Below are 21,653 nucleotides of genomic sequence, written 5' to 3'. Positions count from 1 at the left end.
AAATTCAAGTAGATTTGATCAATGAAGAGCAGAAAGACGAGGAAAGGAAAAGCGTAACAATAGAAAACGACGAAAGTGAAGCTTGAGGACATCAGAAAACGACGAAAGCGAAAGCGTGGTGACATCAGAAAGCGGCGATATGTTAGAAACGAATAGCTGTTTTGATGACTAGGGCCGACGTCGAGATAAATTCAACGAACTGGTAAGTTGTTGAACTTTACGTTATGTTGTTTCCCAGCATGAATCCTTTTTGGGAGGGTACGTCAGATATCTCTTGGTAGAATCGACGCGGTATCATTTAATATATATATTTTTTTTATTCATGTTCCATATTCCACATTTCATACAAGTTATATATTCCATTTGATTTTGAAAAAGAAATGTTTTTAATACAATGGTCAGTTTGAACCAAAATTGCACAAATGTATAAGGACGTATAATTGGCGTGTAATATGAGGAACCCACTAAAAAGCAAAGCTTGTAGGATGTGGGTTCCAAAAATGTAACAGGCTTTTAGTACAGTATATCAATTTCAAAAGTGACGCAACATGCAAAAATACAAGATATCGAGAATATTATAAAGTTTACGGAATGCACAAAGTATAGTATTATGTTTTTGACTAAACCTATGGTATAAATGCTAAGAAAAGTAGCAAGTTAATCAAACTACTGAAGTCATCCGAGCGAGGCATCATTTGAGTATGCAGACATTTTCAAATGGTTACGGCAAAATAATTAAACATAGGATTTTAGAAAATGGGCTTTGAGATTTTGCTTAAAGGAACTTAAAGAACTTGATTGCAACCGAACCGAATCTAACTCATTCCAGAAAGAAGGGCCGGTCGATGTAATTGTCTTGAGGGCTAAAACTGTACGAACAGGGGAAAAATGATAGGATTCACTGTGTCTTGTAGGGTAAGTATGAATATCATTGTTTTTAACAAACATTGTGGAAAATATACTTGGAAGATCACCAGTATTCAACTTATACATACAAATTCCAACATGATACCAATACAAATCAGAAATTTTTAACAGTTTACTTGAAACAAACAATTCATCAGTGTGATCAAAAAATTGTGCACGATTTATAATCCGCAAGGCCTTTTTCTGAATCAAAAATAACGAATCGATTTAGTCTTAGAGCTATTCCCCCAGGCTAATATTCCGTAATTCAAGTAAGGTAATAATAAAGTTGTATAAAGAGAATGCAATATTGGCTTTGGGAAGAGATATTTCAGTTTGTGAATAACTCCAACATTCTTGCACAACAATTTGCATAAATGATCAACATGTGCCTTCCATGAAAGGTTACTGTCAATATAAATACCTAAAAATTTTGTTGAATCTATTTGGTTTAACTGTAGACCGTTCACTAAAACTAAACCTGGAAGAGATTTTATTGTGTTACTGAAGACCATATAATTGGTCTTATTTATGTTAAGCGACAATTCATTTGCCTGAATCCACTCAAATACCAGCTTAAGTTCATTATTCAAAGAATGGAGCAAAACATACACTCAGCTAAAGTATAAATATACACTCAGCTAAAAAAAAAAGTAAACACTTTTTCGAGTAGTTCATAATTTTCATAGAAGTTTTTGATCGAAATCCATGTGTTATATACCATATTAAAGGTAATCTAATTGGCTATAAACTTAGTACCTCAATATAAAGCGAAACTTTTGGCATGAGTGAATACATTAGTTTTTGTCCTCCAAGGCACAAGAGTAAAACTTGCAAAAATTGACATATTGTCTTACATTTGAAAATGCCCTTTAAGATAACGACGATAATTAAAGACCAATTTAACACAATGAGAAACATGAATGAAGTAGCAAAAATAAGTTTTCGTTCCCTTTATCTCTTTACAACCTTAAACGAAATCAAAGTGGGGAATTTAAGGGGGAAATAAGAATTTTCTACTACTCAAACTTCAAATGCCATAATATTATGGAGTAAGGGCACAAACATGATGAAATTAACCTATATCGTTATGTACTCAGTTTATTCAATATAGTAACTTAAGAATCTATTAGACAAATCAAAGAACCACATGTAGTTTACAATTTTCCTAATACAAAAATGTATGAGAAATCAATTCAAAATCCTTTCATTTTCGTTAATATTGATTCTTCTCTCATTTCACTTGAATTTAGATTTGACAGAAAATTCTTCGTTTCCTCAATTATTTTTAGCCTCTGTTGATCTTTTGGACTTCACAGATATACAGTATACATCATAGGTATAATTGCAACTGAATTCATGTTTCTTATTGTGTTAAATTTGTCTTTTGTTCTGACTTATTGTTACACGAGAGAGCATTTACGCATGAATGACAACTTGTTCATTTTTGCAATTTTCACCTTCGTGCCTTAGAGGAGAAAAACAAAAGTGTTCATTCATGCGGAAAGTTTCCCTTTTTATTGACTTACCAAGTTGATAGCCATTTAAATAACCTTTTATATGGTATATAATAGAATAACATCTAGCCAAAAATTATATGAGAAATAAAAACTGTAAAAAGTGTTTACTTTTTTTCTGAGTGTATTTTACTTCCAAGTTCCAATTGATTTCTTTCTTTGTTTCAATACATCAGTTCATCAAAAATGTTTCGTAGCTATCCACAGTTAGCATATTTCTGCGGTGCGAGGTGCTTAATAGATCACATCAACTTTATTTTTCGTTTTTTTGTTTTGTTTTGTTTTGTTTTTTGTTGTTGTTTTGTTTTGTTGTTGTTGTTGTTGTTGTTGTTTTGTGTTTTTTTTTTTTTTTTTTTTTTTTTGGGGGGGGGGGGGGGGGTTATTGCCCGAGGCGATGAATTTTGTACTCCGTACGTTGTCCTGACGTTGTCTGGGAAAGGAGTGTTAAAACATGGTTCATTAGTCGTATAATATTTCTTGGACCAAAGTGAAATTTCTGACTCCCTGCGGTGACAATCCCGTCGAATATAAGACGTGTATCAGTGTATTCCAGACTGTAAGCAGACTCTACGGAGTTAGTATCGTTCATGTGTACTTAATGAATGCTGGTGGGCATTAATTTTCCTTCTCTTGCGTAAAAGCTACGTTTACACCATGTTCCCGGCCACGGCAGTCCCGTTTGCCTTAAAACGTCGTGCTCCATGGGTAGGTGGGATATTCTCCTTTTCCCCCTCCATATTTTAGTCTTGTTTGTTCCAGTAAACATGTCGCTATCAGACACCGTCCTCACGGCGTTTTGTCAGGCTCCTATCGAGTATCATATCATAGGTTTCCCGGTCAATTTCATACTTTTGCCATTCAAATTCATTTATGTGCATACAAATACACACAGCGCACGCACGCGAAAATGTTCATTTCATATTCAATCCATTTCATTTTTGGGAATTCTGTTTCGTTTTCGTCAAATCAAATTCACGCGTGGGGGGTTCAATTTCCAAATGCGAGCATTGTATTCCCTACTCGTGCATTCAAATTCATGCGATAGTCATGTGATAGTCACAACGAGCTTGTTTTTAAAATTGAAAATTTCATTTTCAGGCGATCAAGTTCGTACGTCGGAGTAGACTTTTTTTTTTAGAAAGGAGAAAAGGTATACACAACCAACGAAGGCTTGTATAGTGTAATTATGATTGTTTAAAAGTTCTGCATTATTCTCTGTTTATGTTTCCTTTGTTTTTATTCTCAATAAATTTTTTAATTGCAAGGTCCAATCAGCAGGGCATCCAAACAACACAACGACAATCTAACCATATTTCTTGATGAATCTGCATGCTGACAAAGCCCAAACACGAACCAAATAATGACAATGCATCAATTTAGGAACAAACTGACACACAATGATCTCACATAGTCCCGCAAAAGTTAACCAAAAGACAGCAATAAACAACAAACAATACGTGCTTAATGTTCATGTTATCAGTTTCAATATAGTCGAAATTGTTGTTGTTGTTGTTTTTTTACGAAGGTGTCAACCAACCTTCCGTATCATGTTCGTCTGTAGGCCTATACAGTGCCTAATGTTTGTGTGTGTGTGTGTGTGTGTGTGTGTTTGTTTGTTTGTTTGTTTCATTTTCAATCAAAGAAGATGGCTGGATAGCCCATATTCAGCTGCAATAGCTGGTCTTCCATGGGGTCCAGTTGGATGTAAGGTGGGACCACTTCAACGGGTTAAACACACTGCTCTTTGCAATGAATAAATGAAGTGGGATCTTTTACGTGCATGAGTTGTGACTCTCTCACACATGCATGGGACCTCTATTTTATGTCCTATCCGAGGGACATGTGCCTGCTTATTCCTTTTCGTGAAGCTTGAGTTCAAAATTTTCAATGAACAGATAGACCTCTAGACTATATTGCAAAATGAATAAACTTCATTATAGATCCCAATATATTCAACGTCAAATAAAAAAAGACAGACATACATGTACACGGCCCCAAACTAACTAGATTTAGGACTTCTTTTGAATTGAATGCAATTATTTATTCATTTATTCATTTAATAGCGATATTCAGTGTAAAAGTGGTAATGTGAAAAAAAAATGCATATCTGAAATCCGTTATATCTTTTTAAGATGGAAAATAACCCCAATATGGTTACATATTCTAAATGTCGTCATGAAATTTCAAATTTATTTGAGGTTATCTCCTGTGTTGTGGGCCAATTCTAGTTCCCTATCAAATTAGAAAAAAAAAATGGTTTTTCTTTTTCATGTAACGTCGGTCACTGTGAAAAAAAAAATCATTTGAAGCTAACTATTTTACATGTAATGTCCATGGCAGTCATTTTTCGTCCAAATGCTAATTGACATGACTCTGTTCACTGAACAGTGGCTCACTTATTCTTCCAACGAATTCCTCCCAGGCTTTGATATGTGGTAACCGACAGGTTGGATAAACGGAAATTTTCCCAATGCTGTTTGTTTAAATGTCGGAATCACCTGTACAAAGGTGGCTGAACTTGAAAATTAGGCTTCAATTTAAGGATCTGAGGTTTTGTGCAATACAGCGTGTACGCGACACGACCTGCAGCATCTTTTCCGGAAGATACCGGCCTCGAATCCTGGTTAAGATTACAAATCAAATTTAAAATTTAAATCTCAAGCATTACATAGCCATTGCCTTCAATTTTGGCTTGAAAGAATCACCTAATTTGCCAGGCTTGACTAATTACTATAAGTCTATAGTCATGCTATTGAATCGTTGAGGCGTTTGATGCATAATAATACGAGCATGTGATGTTAACTAATGAGACGTTATCTCAATGACTCTTTGTTGTTCATGTTGTCTTATCACTGGAGTGGACAGTCATTGTTACAGAGCCGGCGGAACGGGAGGGGGGGGGGGGGTGGGGGAAGGTTTTTTTTTTTTTTTGTGCTTCTTAGCTGATGAAATGAAACCCGGAAGTGGGTCTCCCCCCCCCCCCCAACACACACACACACAGTTTTGGAAACGAAATATTTACTGCAAACGGTGTTAGACGGCGGGAAATTCAACATTTTGGGCCACGAACGGTATAGATTAAAAAACATATATTTTTAACGACTAAATAGACGTCTACTTAGGTGTGAGTAACGAACGAAACGGCTGAAAAACGTCTGCAATACGTGTATCAACATTCAGTTTGCGCCTATATAGAGATATGCCAAGCTCCGCCCTTCGCCTCATCACAACAGTCGTAGCTCATCGACGCTCAACATAGATTGTTCTAGTTGCAAATTTCAGTAGGTAGATTCAAATTTTCTATCCTTTGAAACAAAAAAAAAATGAATATAAAATAAGTAAGAAAAGGGGTAAATTGGGCCCTCATTTAAAAGAATGGACACTTTCATTTATATAATAGTTTGATTCTTCTTCTCCCTACGTTTATGTACCAGGGTGATTAATCAGTAAAGGAATGTTACTTTATTCTGATTTTGTGCAGACATGGATAATATGCAGTTGAGCCTCACCTATAGGCAGAGTCGTTTTAATAGTGTTTTTGGAGTGAATGATGGGGCATTTGCCCTTGTTACTATGTTAGAGAGATTGGTGGGGAGCTTACCTTAGTCGACAAATCTGTATTTGATTCTTTTTTTTCAAAAGTGGAACCCGACCATTATCTCAAATTATTGTGAATGCTTTTCCCTGTTATAATGTGATTTCAATACATGTAATTATTATTTTATAGAACGTAATTTATTTCCATGGCTCTTGTTATGGTGGGACTCCACTGCATATGCAGGGAGACATTTTGTTGTGTTGTGTTGTATTGCATTGTATTGTATTGTATTGTACTGTCTTGGTTGTGTGTTCATTTATGCTCCATTGAGCATTATACTTTCACAGGTGTGATATTTACTTTGTTTAATGGCAAATGTTATAGTTTTCAATAAAGACAGAAATACCAAAAAAAAATCGATTGTTCTAAAATTACATGTATGTTACTTTGGATGACACTTTATTGCATGCATGTCGGCGAAAAAAAAAAGAGTGCTTTGACAGGCAAGATTAAGAGCAATGGAGCTGAAGCCCCAGCCAGGTAAGCCCAGAACCCTCCAAATCCTTCTCCCATGCAGGGAACAACCTTCAGACTCGGATACCGTCCTCAGTGACCAGGAGGACAAGAACTTTAAGAACAATTTAAGGACAAGAAGGATTGTCTGTGGGCCGAGAGGCCATGGAGCTTGGCGGTGAGGGTGAAATTTTAATCATTTAAAAAAATAATTATTGTCGTGATTGTGAGAAGTTTTAGGTATGCCATGTGTCAGTATTGTTCTCTATTCTTTACTTTTATCATGTTAATTTCTGGTAAACATTCATTATACAATTCAGAATAGATATCTTTAAGCCTATACTGTATTTTTTATTTACTTGTTTCGTATATCATTTAAAAATTTCTTATCAACTTAGTGTAATATTTTCCATCATCTATCTCTATTTGAATCCTACATCAGAATATGATCCGTATATATCTGCATTGCAATTAACCAAGATATATATTTTTTTTATTTGTTGTATTCGACTATTCACACTTTTGTTATCTCTTCTAATCTATTGATATGTTTATGGTTTATTGTAAAACGTGGAACATGGATCAATAATAAAACAAGCCAAAAAAAACAAACAAACAAACAAACAAAAACAAAATAGATGTCTTGATAGAAGGGAAACTTAGATGGGGGAGGGGATGCGGTCGAACAAGTTTACGGTTGTGTCGTACAGCAACCCTCCCACAAACGCACCCACACACAATCAATGTTATCCATACACATACATGCAAATCGACCTTGTATTGCTGTTTGGCTTTGGTTGTAGTGGAATTCCCATAGAGCTATATTTATACAGGTCTATGGGAATTCCCCACTAGACGGGGAGCCGCAGACGGAGAAATGCGAAGACGCCCTCCGAGCTCCATTATCGCGTCCATATCACACTTCGACGCCATTGTAATATAGGTCTACTTACACATGAACTGCATTATTGTGATTGTCTTTGCGTGCAGACGCCCTGATAAAAAATCGGGATATTCACGTGTTGCTGGTTCTCGTTTTCTCACTGATTCAAAGTTAATGATATCAGTCTGTGAAGATTCAAAGCACCAGAGTTGGTAAGTGAGGTACATGTATTATTGATTACATCGTCAAATTATCGCCTCTTGACAAAAATCTGGCGTTTGAATCTACACTCTATAATAGTGTACATCCGACAACTTTTCGCGTGCCTTTATCGTATAGGTCTAGTGCATGCCGTTTGATGATCCCGTGTATTGCGATTTTCTCCCTTTCAGTCACCAATTAGATTAACACTGAACGGTGTAAACTACGTGTGATGACGCTACTGTAAAGAACAATTCTGTTGATACAGCTGTACCTCTGATTTAACATGTTTTGAATGTTTGTCCTTTTAGGCTCAGTGTATAGGAAAATCCTAACAGCGATTATCACAGGGAATATTCATAAAGGTATTTACCATTGAACAGTGATTAAAGTAAAAAAGAAATGTTTGAGTTATCACATTATTATTCTGATGCATATGCGTAGTTCAGTTATATCACAAGATATCCTACCATATAGAAATTCAAAATAAATCCTAAAAAATAAGGATATATCACTATTTTTTTCATATTATCCATAACTACAGTAGATGGTCTATTCTAAAAATGGTTTTATTATAGCTAGGTTGTTCACATGTTGCATAGTAACAATACTTTAACATTGATTATTATACTGATGATCATTTTTACATTGGTTGTTTCTATCCCTCGCTCACATTTTAGGCTTATTTTGAAGAAATGAAGCTGAGTTTTTGTTTCATCTGCAAAAATGGTACATAATGCCTTTAATGACCGCTGAACAGCTGCGGGGGGGGGGGGGGACCTGAAACCAAAGCTGTCTCTTTTATTTGGTTTAAAAACGGATAAAATACGTTTTGGCTGAAAAAAAAAAGGAAACGTAGTATAGTAATTCTTGAAATCTCTGAAAATTAATCACATGTTGTATACACATTAAAACAAATGAATCTCCCGCTGCTTCACCACCCTGTAGATCCCCTCCGCCACCCAGTATTTGTATATTGGCTTTATATAGTGATTTCTCTTTTTGGTTTCAGAGGCCAAGATTATTTCAATTGCTTACCTGGCATTTTTTTTTTCACATCTATACCATGATTTTAAAGTGGTAAAGTTAAAAGAACATTGTTGGTAAAAAAAAAAGACAAAAAATATGTATTTATATAGTGTGTGCAGGCTATTTGCAATATTAACAGAAGCAGTATTATCATGTGACCATGTATCACAAAACCAACAACAAGTCGCACCATTTGATTTTCAGTGAGGACTCAAAAAGGGTGAAATAGGTCAACCAAGTCAATCTTGAGTTTCATGTTTTTTGAAAGAGCTGTTCTTCTACATTATTCCTAAGTTTGGGATCATGAAATGAATGGAACAATGTGTTTTCAGCAGTTTTCCTCCAACCTTGTTTTGTAGAGCAGTGAGATCAGGTAATGTCTCAGAGGCCCCTTTTTATTTCTTGAAAATCCTTTGCACACTCTTCACTTTCAACTCAATACGATTAAATTTTGAAAGGATAATGCTATCAACCGCTAGTATGAAAGTTGGCATTAATTAAAGACGGAATGTGTTGATACACGGTTTGACAAAGATTAAACGCTTGAGTAGACCTTGTACTTGGAACTTCGTTTCTCAGTTCAAAGTTTTTCAGAGTTTGTGCTTTCTTTCCATTATCTACGTAGGTCTGGAGAGTCCGTTTGAATTAAAGTATATATTTTTTGAATTATACATTTTAAAGCTTAGAGTTTTCTCTTTCAGAATCTGCCCTTAACTGAAAATCCATGTCTGGCGACTTTCTGTTGGTTTCGTGATGCAGGGTCACATAATGAATATGTACATATTATTCGATAAGAGATACTTTCGCAATTATTGCGGGTCTTTATATCTATTTCGCTTGTTTCACTTGGAATTAAATGGTATATTCTACAACTTGTCAGTTTATTCCATTGGTTTCAACCAGAATGAAATGGTCCACAATGCGACTCAGTAACTTCCATTTGAAACCAGTTGAACAAACCGGCACATACACCAGCTGGGTGAAATGGATTCAACTGTAACCAGTTAATACCAGTTAAAATGCAATGTGGTATCAAATGTTTCTCAGCCCGAATATTGATGAAACATTTTTTTCTCTCTCTCTTCTTCTTTCTTCTTCTTCTTCTTCTTCTTCCTCTTCTTCTGGTCCCCAGCATGGAAGACCAGTAACTCTACAACAGTGTCGCTAAATATGGGTTTTCCAGCCGTTTTCCTCTATCTCATTTATTACTTTGTCTTTGTTATAATTGTTTAGGTTCTCTGTTTGTAAACCCATACTGTTATTGTTTAATGATATCATTTTTTTGTATATGTTTGTATGACATTGCATTTCTGTAAACTCTATTCTAATTGTAAAGTTATTTCATTTGTACGCCTTTTTATGACGGGAATAAAACCAAACCAAACCAAACATAAAATTTGGAAAAGCATGATCAATAATAAAGTGGAATAAACGTGACTTTTGAGCCAATACATGTCATACACGTGTATTTAGGTTAAACGACGTAACCTGCAGGTTGAATAATTTATGAAAAATGAACGCAATAGTGGTCATGAATAGGGAGGATTTTGTTCATATAAATTCGCCATACTTTCTTCAGATAACAGTTTATATGACGACTAGCAAATTTACCCTGTTACGATCGACACCTATATAGGAATATTGACGTAAGACACGTTAACATCATACTATGTATGAAAAAAAAAATTAAAATATTTTCGTGAAATTCATTTATATGAAACAAGGTCGTCCTATTTCTAACGTAAAATTCTGGCCTTTTAATACCCCTATGCTCCCACATCCATCTCCTGCTTTGTTTCCCTCCACAGATTTACTTCACTTTTCTGATTGATAAATTTCCAGATATGCACATGTACCAAAAGTGTGCGTCAGATCGTTGAATTTCATGATATTCTCAGCGAGAACAAATTTATTCAAATAATAAATTATATCTTTGTATAGGAATATTATTGTTGAAATAATCTACATCAAAATACTGCTACCATACTTAAACCAGGGTCGATAAGTCGATAGAAAAAAATGCCAAAACATGCCAAAACATGCACCAAAGTGCTCCATTAACCATATCGAAATGCAAAAAGTTCTCATTGTGGGAGGGGGACACCCCCTCCCTCCCCCTTCTCCGCACCCACACCCTCCCTCCCCTCCCCCTTCTCCGCTCGCTCGGGCACGGTCGCTTCGCTACTTTGCAGCCTCCCTCACCCCCTCCCCCGAAGATTAAATCCTGGCTACGACACTAAGGGAAAGTAGAGATGGAGTATATATTGCTAAACCATTATATTATTCCTTGTGATACATTTGAATATCATTCTAATCGCAACTTATCTGAATATACTACAAAAGTCTCACATGACTTTTTTTTTCACAACCTAAAACAAGAACTTAAGATGAGCGATTCAGATGATTGCCGGTATTACGACGACTACGACTCCTACGATGAGGACGATGACGATTATGGGTACAGTGATGGCGATTACTATTCATCCGACGTTGGATGGGCACATGACACGGGAAGGAATGCCGAAGATGATTCCCATGGGCGCCAAAAACAACTTGAAAAGTTTCAGGTACATCTTCTTCACGTGATAGAAGCATACATGTAATTGATCAATAAAGACATTGTACTAGTTATATGAAAACGAGTTAACTCCCTTTGAGATAATTGCGATTAAAGCTGCATACAAAAACAGAGGAAAATGATGCGAAAATATTGAATATTTCTAGTCATAACTTCAAGAATATTGCTGTCATGTAACCAGTGAGGAAACACTAGAAATGTTTTATTTTACTCTGATGATGGACTTACTTTAGAATGTTTAGAAATGGCGCCGGTTTTGCCATCAAAACTCTTCAATATATATATATATATATATATATATATATATATATATATATACTAATATAATCTGTACACAATATCCATATCCTTATTTCAAGCATAGTGTTTCTTATCATTTTTCCTTGCTTCGTATTATAAGTTCAGCTTTTGGAATATTGAAGACAGGGAAGGAACGAACTCGTCCATTAATTCTGGCCAAGACTCCATAAAGCTGAAAAAACAAAAATGTTTCAGGGCTGTTATTAGCGTATGTCTTGTAAATGCTAAACTCTAATCCGATGTGAGCACTATGGTTTAATAAATGTCTCTCTTGCTCTTCAAGTAAACCTTGTCCAGGGAAAAGAGGTACACTGATACTTGATATCTATAAAGAGCCTTTTCCACTGGATACAAAGTGCTTTGAGGTGTCATCCCGGGTAAGCATTGGAGTCAAAATGCTTACAATCAATGACAATGCAAGTTCTATTAGGAGATGGGTTTGCAAAAAAACAAACAAACAAACAAATAAACAAACACAAACAAAATATATCTGCAAATCATGTGTTAATTTTATTGTACGTTACCAAAGTTGAAAAGTCTTGTTTTGTGTTTTACTCTGTAGGGCCTGATGATAAAGTCAGTGAAAAACGAGTATTGTCAATCAGTTAATCTATTTATATACTTTTTAGGCTGCTCGCAAGTATTTGCAGGAAGGAACTCGAAAGGAGAATCCTGGTGGAGACACTGTTTTTGGAGCATTTTATGACAAGGAACAGTACAGTGATCTGATTCTTTGCGTAGGGGATCGCACTTTCTTTGCGCATCGTCTAGTTCTCTGCGCCTGGAGTGACGTCTTTAAAACGATGTTGTCTGATCCCATCTGGCAACCTAACAATGAGCTCTGTGACGAAAGTAGCGACAACGCTTCCGGACAAGTCATCCGACAGGTGCTGGTAGAGGAATACCCCGACGCACAAGTTTTCGAGGATTTTCTGAAGTTCCTGTACACTGCCACAGTCACCCTGACCAGTCACAACGTCTTGTCGCTGATCCGACTCGCCGATAAATATATGATCCATGAAATTCATAGACTCTGTAATGAGTTCATCGACAACAGTGACGTGGTGACGATGGTTTCGCTTCTGCCAACATCTCAAGAATTCAACATGCCGGACATCATGAAGCTGTGCCATCAATCCCTTCAGACAAATTTCAACTTGCTTTCAGGTCAGCAGCTGCTCGACATCGACGCAGCGACGATGCTAGTCATACTCGACAGCGGACCCGACTTGATCGTCGAGAGCGAGTACGCCCTCTTTGAGAAGATTGAGCCATGGCTCACCCAATGCGAGGACGACGACATCTTTGTCGAGATCATCAAGTGCATCCGATTTCAGTTCATGAATGCCCTGCAACTGAAGAAGGTGACGGCTACAGCTGTATTCTCGAGGGCCTCAGAAAAGCTTCCAGATTTACCTTTACAAGTGTGGCAGCTGCAGACACTCTTTCGCGAAGGCTCGCACGAAGAACTACCTGATGAGTTTTCAGGTCCAAGGCTGTATATCCGTCCACCAAACAGCGATGGCTCCGAAGAACAGATTAGAGGATTCCACATTACCAACGATAGGAATGTTTATATCACAACTGGTTCGCACAAGTGTTTTCGTGTTTCTCCTTGCGTTAAGAAAGTAGTTGGAGAGAAACAGATTTTCGAACAAGGAAAGGATGTCGAGATGGAAGTGCTTGTGACAAAAGACCCAGTGTCAGAAGATCAGATCGAAATAAAGTTAAGTTCAGAATTGCCTTCTGCTACACAGAAATATCATGCTGCTATCGTAATTTCTCATCGAGAACAAACACCCAGATACTTCAAGAATAGTGTCTTTGCCACGCTTCATCACACAGAATTGTCACAAAATATTGGGTCGGTCAGTAGGCGTAAAAGAGGATTTCGAACAATTTCAACAGAAATTCTCAACTGCAAGACGAAATTAACTCAGCCCGTGGAACAGGGTGAAGAGCTACAAATCTGTGTAGCTTTGATTATAGAAATCCAAGAAGATCATGAACATGATGAAGATGGCGATAGCAAAACCATCACAGCAGAGAATCTCGAGATGTTGATACAAGAACGTTTAATGCTTAATTACATCCTAAACCAACGTCTACATCCTGTCCTATTTGATGATCGCCTGTACATATAGTGTGTTTTACCTCATGACATGAGGATGTGTCAGATATCTGTCTGTGGTGCTGTTAAATCGAAACGGTATTGTCTACTCTATTTTCCAATAAGCGCAGGAATTAAAGGTTTTCGATTGATTTTTTCTCTCGATATATTATTACTGTGAATGAACCAACTGCAACGGTTTCTACATGCCCGTAGAAAGATCTACGAAACGGTGAACAGAGTTAAATTTTACCACTACTCTGGCAATTTGGTTGATTGTTAGGAAGTTTCGTCTACTGGTTTGTTTGGTTTATTTTTATTGCTACATAGGAACATGGACAAAGCAAGACGTCATGATTATCCTAATTACGATAATGGATCGATGAGTCATTAGATACAAAGCTGCATGTGATGTTAACTATATAGGCCTATACCGAAAGACATCAGCCATGTTAAACATGCAAAACGCATAGGCTACTTCATTCACTCTCTCTTGTTCGTATTATAGGCCAATGCTAGCTCAGATGCTATTGCTTAAGTGGACAACCGTTGTTCGATTCAGTAGATACTAGATATAATAATCCCCAAATGAAATCATTGTTAACATCGGCCATGTTAGTAAATTTGAAATTGAAGCCATTATCTCCAGTTGTTGGTGCCAAGTAATAACTTAATGTGAGACCATGTACAATGTTAAAGAAGAAAAAATTCGGGGTAAAATTACGAAACCTCGCGTACTACTTTCATCGAAGAAGACACATTACGTGTATGTGATTTAAATTCCTCACGTCGCCATCGTCTCTATGGATTAATGTTTTCCAGAAGACGTCATAAAATTGCCATGATTTGACAGCCTGTTTGATTATCATGATATGAATGTATAATACGCATTAGACGTGATAACAACAATCAAAAATGTTTACGTAGATTAGCCTTAAGTCATTCTTTGTGCTGATTCAATGTAGCAAAATATTGAAGCAGGCTTTTCCAATTGAGCGTTTGTTTCTACGAGGCTCTGGCGATCAACAAAGACACACGGAATTCACCAAAGCTATGACAGAGATGCATGATACTTTAATGATTAGAGGGCGGACCATGTGAAATCCCTATATGGCGATGTAAATATAAAACACCGGATGCTTTTAGATGTGCTAAGAAAGGCAAAAAAAAAATCCTTGGACTTAACCGTCTCATTGAGAATATTTGATACATCAAACAAATTCGAAAAGATAGATTCGAGTTGCGCTGACTTACTTTAAACTATAGAACACTGAAAATTCAAACTGAAATGTGTATTGTCGGTTTATAGATTTTATAAATGCTCAAAGGAGCGCTCGAATTTTCAACTTCAAGGAAAAATTCCTGAACCGAAAGAACATGATGTAGCGGTCTATTGGTGGTATGAATCCATGTTGCTTTGATCATAGAAAAACAACACGATGACGAAAACAAGAGGTATCGTGACAACAGAAAAAAAAATACATATATATATTTCTGAACATGAAATTATATTTTGGACTAGAAACGATGTTGCGACAGTTTTGTTTTAACTGCACAGTTTCATAATTTTACGCTATGATGTATCACAGCATGATTCATCATTGCGTGCATAGGAAGGCGATTCGAAAATGTAACAGCATTTATAGTGGATTCAAATCGGAAAGATATCTTCTATATTTTGTTCTCTCAAAAATGTGTAATGAAGGTTGTTAGTGATTTTGTTTTATTGATAGGGCTAACTATATATCACTGTAAATAAGCAAACTACATTGTACAATGATTTCTATGCTACATGACTGCCTATAATTGCATCTGTCACAGTGGTACCTCGGATCCCCAGAGCTCGGATCATGAGATAGGGTTCCTACGGTCATGGAATACCTGGAAAAATCGTGGAATTATGAAAATATTCTTCCAGGCCTGGAAAAGTCATGGAAAATGCAGAATTATATGTCATGGGAAGCTGATGGTAAATTTGTGAATTTGTATATTATTTGCCTTTTTTATCTTCTGATTTTTCAATGTAATTTAGTTTTCAAGGAAAAATTTCATCAAATAGAATCGGACAAACTTGTTTACTACAGACAGTGTTGAGGTGGTACTATACACCGACCCTTTACATGGACACTACTTATCTAGTAGGTTTTTCATTGATTTAGCACTATCCATGAAGGTTTTCATGAAGTTTCCGTTGAACAAAAGGGTCCCGGATTTCTAAATATGTACATTGAAAAGTCATGCAAAAGTTATGGAATTTATTTTCGTAAAAGGTGCAGGATCTCTGATGAGAACACTAGTGTTATTGCAGTCTCATCTGATTCGCGTTTGATTCATCAGATGGCATTGTCATGCAATACATTATACATGATGTTACATTTTCCTGATTTTTTCTTTTTTGTGACGATAAGAAATATGCTTTCCGGAATACATGTACTTTCGCACCACGCCCTTTAAAGATTAATGAATTAATATGATGTCACGTCATGTTACTGGTATATCATAGATGACGTCGAAAGTGAAACTTTTGTTTGCTCTTGCCAAGGTCTGCTGGTAAGCCATGATTTCGAGGTGATATACGTAATTTGAAACAGTTTACATCATGAATATAATGATTTCGTTTAAGCTTCCTCTCTCCATCAGTCTAATGTATATCCACAAACTCGTAAGGAAAGCGCTGAAGACACCCTCTCCGTATAAAGTGATTGCAATTAATTTATACAATGACATTGTACTTAACGCTATTTATAAATAGTTTTATACACTGAACTTGTCATATCCTATATAGTATTTTTAAAATGAATGTACGCGCACCGGACGGTGCTTTCATCGATCTCCGTGATATGCCTCTCGCAGTGTCGATCTGTCGGCCATATTTTTGCCATTGCCAAAATTTGCTTTCGTCTTTACCCGTATTGTCTGTGTTGGATGAAATGACAGCCACCTACATGTTGCAACGAAAAGACATTCCCGGACTTTGGAGGAGCCTCAACATAATATATTGTAGCTTCTCATAGTCTCGATAAAGTGCTAGAACGGCGAAAGCGCACATGAGAGAGTGAGGTCATGTGCAGTGTGATGAAAGACTTTGAATGTATATAATGAACAATGAGGAAGGAAAATACTATTTGGAAATATATATATATATAAATCATATAAACCAGAAATATTATGTTCTTTCATTGATTGGTGTTTTGCATAGCACAGCAAATCAAAATCTAAAAAGCTTTTACAAAATTAAAATTTTGTTTTTATCTAATTTATAGGGCACTTAATAAGCATGTACAACGACAGCTCACTTCCGTCCTTCTTCGATTCTATGTTCCTATCTAAATAAAAAAAATTCATTCCATGAACACCTCACTCGATGTTCCTATGAATTTAATTGTCCACTTTAACGAACGATTCTTGCCAAGAGCACATATGATTATACTACCCAACCTATTGGAATTCTTGACTTATGAGAAACATCTTTTTTGTGTGCATATAATGCCCCTTCTTTTGAAAGGAAATTGAAGTTTTCTCTCTACATTGCAATCTTGTGATTCTGTAGGATCGAACAATCCTGTTGGCTTATTTTGTTACCCTTCCGAAGAATTTGCCTTACCGCTGATATACCGTCACCTATTTTCTCGTCCCTAAATGGTCCTAATACACTTAAAGGGCTAGTCTTGAACAATATCTGATTTGTAACTAAATGTTCTGCTTTTTTTTTCGATCTCACTTTTTTATTCAGTTTTTCTCTGCTAACTTCTCTTTTTATGTTCAGTGACTTTGTTCTGTTGATCATGCAAATCATCTGCAAATAGTGTGATTCTTTATGATTTTGATTAAATGTAAAAAAGTAGAAAAAAACCAACAACAACAACTGTCCTTTTCAGGTGTTATACTCCTATTTTGAATAGTAATGCATGAGATCACATCGTAATGTCACACTGTATTATGATATTGAATCGTGTGGTTTGATACGTTTTATACATGCGTCAGCCATGGTAAACTCATCTCAACCACTATTTCTTGTTCGTGTCGTTTTATCGTTAAATGTACAAAGTGACACAATTAATCGATTTGTTACTGACGTATTATTTCTCTTGACTTTTGAAAGAGGTAAGGTACAAGTGCTCTTTTATTATACACTGTATATAGGAATATGAATAAAAATATGTTGCATCCAGCATTCATGTTGAATAACTTGACATATCATAGAATTTAGATATAAGTCTTAAGTATTACATCCAGTAATACCTTCAGCCATTGTTCTCTATATTATAGCGATATAATTGAACACTAAAGCCACTGTCCCAGTATGCCGATTATCGATACCGCTTGCCTTCGTCTAATAGTCCAGTCAAAATATGAAATGGCCCAAAACTAATTTCAACAGAAACCATTCCACTTGCATTTAACACGGAAAAGCTATCAAAACAACGTATTAAAAGTTCCCTAAAATTCGGGTGGGGGATCAATGCCTAATTTGCTTAAATTCAAAATGGCCGCCATAAAACCTATTTATGCTTATACTGTATCTTGGGACATACACCAACAGAAAGTCAGTTCTTGTGTCTTAACCTATGTTTTTTAGGTCAAGGAGTACAATTATGACATCAATAGTAACTTAAAAGTATTTCTTTGTATATAATTTGCATAAATTTGCATATAAATGCATTCAAAATGGCCGCCATAATGGCTTTTTAATATATCCGTACATAAAACCTGTAGAAAGTAAATTTTGGTGTTCTATATGTATGTTTTTCACGTCAATAAACACAATCATGATGTCAGTTGTAACTCAAGAAGCATTCCTACATACATAATTTCCATATACATGCATACAATTATATGCAAAATGGCTGCCATATGGCTTGTACATGCCCCTATATCTGATAATTTAATCCGTAAGTGCGTCCCTTTTTGTCTCTTATCTTCACTGCCAGGAATAATTGCTGCAGTACCTATACATTCAATAGTAAGTCAAATTAAAATCGTCATAAATATACATATGAATATAATCATTCAAACCACTAATATGAATACATTTCTACTTTTAGGATATACATATGCATGCAGCCTGCACAATGTTGATTGTGATGCCTGTATCTATTAATTCAAAGGCAAAGAACATTTACATTTCACAATCTTAATAAACATCCTTACGCCTAGTTGCATGAACTTCCATGAATTTGGAAGTAGTTTTTAGGCCTACTCTATCACCCATGATTTCCTCAAATAAAGCCTCTGGACAATAATCAATGTAAACAGCGTTGAACAGAACCGATTTTTATTTAACTTTAGCTTCAATTTGGCTTCCAAGTGTGCCCAATAGGTATAGAAAAAAAAAATGAAATCTTCGAATTGTTCAATGCATATTTGTAACTACAAAATACTTTCTTTTCTTTTCTTTTGCAAGAAGGAGGGTACATCAATTCATTATGAGCCTGTTTATCTGTATACAAAAGTTGCATGAGTTTGGTATACAATGTATAAGTAGATGTTTTGGTCATATTTCGGTGCCTTGGTCACTCAATGACTTTCTGAACAAGAGACCCATGGGTTCAGAGCTCACCTTCTACCTTCCATGCAGTCGTGCGGACTGTTACCTGGGCAGAACACACAAAACTTGGAATCCTTTAGAGATCTCTAGGGCCCATGGAGACATGACATCCATATGTTTTTATTCCTCGTCACTGGCGAAAACACCTGCCAAGTCTGTAGAAAATATGATCATGCGTTTCCCAAAAGATCAAAACTTATATACAACTGGTCTCTAATGAATTAGATATGGCAGCGACCAAACGAGGGCACTCCTGGGCCCCATTTCATAAAAGATGTTAGGATGGCAACTCTTGCTTGAATGGCAACTTCCAATAGCAACAGCCAATCAGGAAGCTGGATTCTTGTCGTTACTATGACAATTGCCCTTCCAGCAAGAGTTGCTATCATATCAACTTTTTATGAAATGGGGCCCTGGATCTGCCATGAAACATTTGAAAGTACCTTATATGTACAGTACAGGGTCCCTGTCATCATGGCCTTTATCCTTTTACCCATTTCTGATTCTAGAGGGAAAAATGCTTTCAAAGATTTCCTAATTCGGGGGATTTGGGGCATCTTGAGTCAACATAGGGTTCATGGTACTCATGTGACTAAATAATATGATATTCTATCACCTGCAAAGTTCGGCAGAAAAAAAAAAAGGAAAGTGTGAAAATTGGTCCCTAATTTAGTACAGGCCCAAAGGGGATCACCCCTGAATCTGTCATAAACAATCTTACGAGTACATTCACTGATGTATTTTTCTTCAAAGCACTTCTGCTTTTATAGAAGTAGATACTCTAACGCTACTCACAGTTCTTTCAGTGGTTGATGGGCCGCTTTCAGACTGTTTTCTCAAAATTTCCAGGTCTCCCTCCAGAGTTTGTAGTTATTCCGCTCTAGATGGCTCTCTCTCTCTCTCTCTCTCTCTCTCTCAATTTTTTTTTTTCGCGCATGTCACAATTCAACGTCCAAGAGTCATAGGCCCATGAGCTCGACACTAAACAAATAAGGCCCATGAGTCTGACACTAGGCAATAAAAAAAGAGCCCACAAGTTCGACACAACGCAAACAAGGCTCTTAAGTTTGACACAGAATTATTGAAGAAGACCAAAGACCTTTTTTTTCAATGCTGACCTCATTGACCCCAAATGTTTGAAGCAGGAGAACAGATACAGGGATCATCCCCTTCGGATCCGAACCAAATAAGGATTATCTTCACATTTTTTTTTTCGGAGGGGGGGGGGGTCTACACTGCTGAGGGTACTTTCAAGTGTTTCATGGCAGATTCAGGGGTGTCCCCTTTAGGCTGCAGCCAGGAATAATTTAGTGAGGACCAGTTTTAAGTTTTGATCTTCTTTTTGGAAACACGCATGATCACATTTTTTTACAACTTTGGCAAGTGTTTTCGCCAGTGTCATAGAATAAAAACATAATACGGATGCCATGGATGCCATGTCTCCCTGGGCCCTGGAGGTCTCCAAAGGCTTCCAACTTTGGTGTGTTCTCCCAAGGTAACAGTTTGCAAGACTGCATGGAAGGTAAACTTGAGATACTGGGGAGCTCTGAACCCATGGGTTTCTTGTTCAGAAAGTCATCGAGTGACAAGGCACCAAAATATGACAAAAACAATTTCCACACCAAACTCATGTAACTTTTGTTTATCAACTCATAGATAAACATTCTCATAATGAATTACTGATGTACTCTCCCTCTTAAAAAAAAAAAAATATATATATATACATATATATATTGCATGTATGCATTAAACATTAAGGCAAATTCTCACATTGTATGCGAATATGAGATGTTTTAAACAATTCAAAGATTTCAATTTTTGTGTACCTATTGAGCACACTTGGAAGCTAATTTGAAGTTAAGTGACAATTGGTTCTGCTTGATACTGTTTACATTGAATAATGCTCAAAGGCTTTATTTTAGGAAGTTATGGGTGGTACAGTACTAACAAATTCATGCAACCACATGTATATAGGTATATAAGATAATCATTAAGGTTGTTAAATGTTAATGTTCTTTGCCCAACCTTGTATGTATATGTATGATAAAAAAAATAAAAAGTTTATTCATATTAGTGATTTCAATTATTATATGTATATTTTATGCAGATTTTCATTGACTTACTCCTGAATGTAGGTACTGCAGCGATTACTCCTTGCAGTGAAGATAAGAGACACAAAGAGATCCACTTACAGATGAAATAATCGCATGAAATAATTCTGCATATAATTGTGTGCATATAATATATGCAAATTATGTATGCAGGAATGATTTTTGAGCTACAACTGACATCACGATTGTGTTTATTGACATGAAAAACATACATATAGACTCCATTTTTTTTTCTACAGGTTTTATGTAGGGAGATAATAAAAGGCCATTATGGCGGTCATTTTGAATGCATTTATATGCAAATTTATGCAAATTATGTACAAAGGAATACTTTTAAGTTATTGCTGATGTCATAATTGTACTCCTTGACCTTAAAAAAATATATTTAGACAGAAGAACTGACTTTCTGTGGGTTTTAT

At 36.1% G+C, this 21,653-nt stretch overlaps 1 protein-coding gene across 1 annotated transcript; it reads left to right on the top strand.

Moving 5' to 3' along the window:
* Positions 1–10,974: 10,974 nt before the first annotated feature.
* On the top strand, positions 10,975–13,609 carry LOC140243432 (uncharacterized). Its single transcript, XM_072323111.1, has 2 exons — positions 10,975–11,154; positions 12,095–13,609. Exons 1-2 carry the CDS (start codon positions 10,975–10,977, stop codon positions 13,607–13,609), a joined length of 1,695 nt encoding a protein of 564 aa, XP_072179212.1.
* Positions 13,610–21,653: the final 8,044 nt, after the last annotated feature.

This window comes from Diadema setosum, chromosome 20, assembly GCF_964275005.1.
Source record: "Diadema setosum chromosome 20, eeDiaSeto1, whole genome shotgun sequence".
In the NCBI taxonomy this organism is placed as follows: Eukaryota; Metazoa; Echinodermata; class Echinoidea; order Diadematoida; family Diadematidae; genus Diadema; species Diadema setosum.
This window is presented reverse-complemented; position numbering and strand designations above follow the sequence as displayed.

Coding starts and splice junctions, on each gene's coding strand:
- LOC140243432 (XM_072323111.1), top strand. CDS start 10,975: ATGAGCGATTCAGATGATTGCCGGTATTACGACGACTACGACTCCTAC. Junction 11,155..12,094: donor AACAACTTGAAAAGTTTCAG/GTACATCTTCTT, acceptor TATACTTTTTAG/GCTGCTCGCAAGTATTTGCA.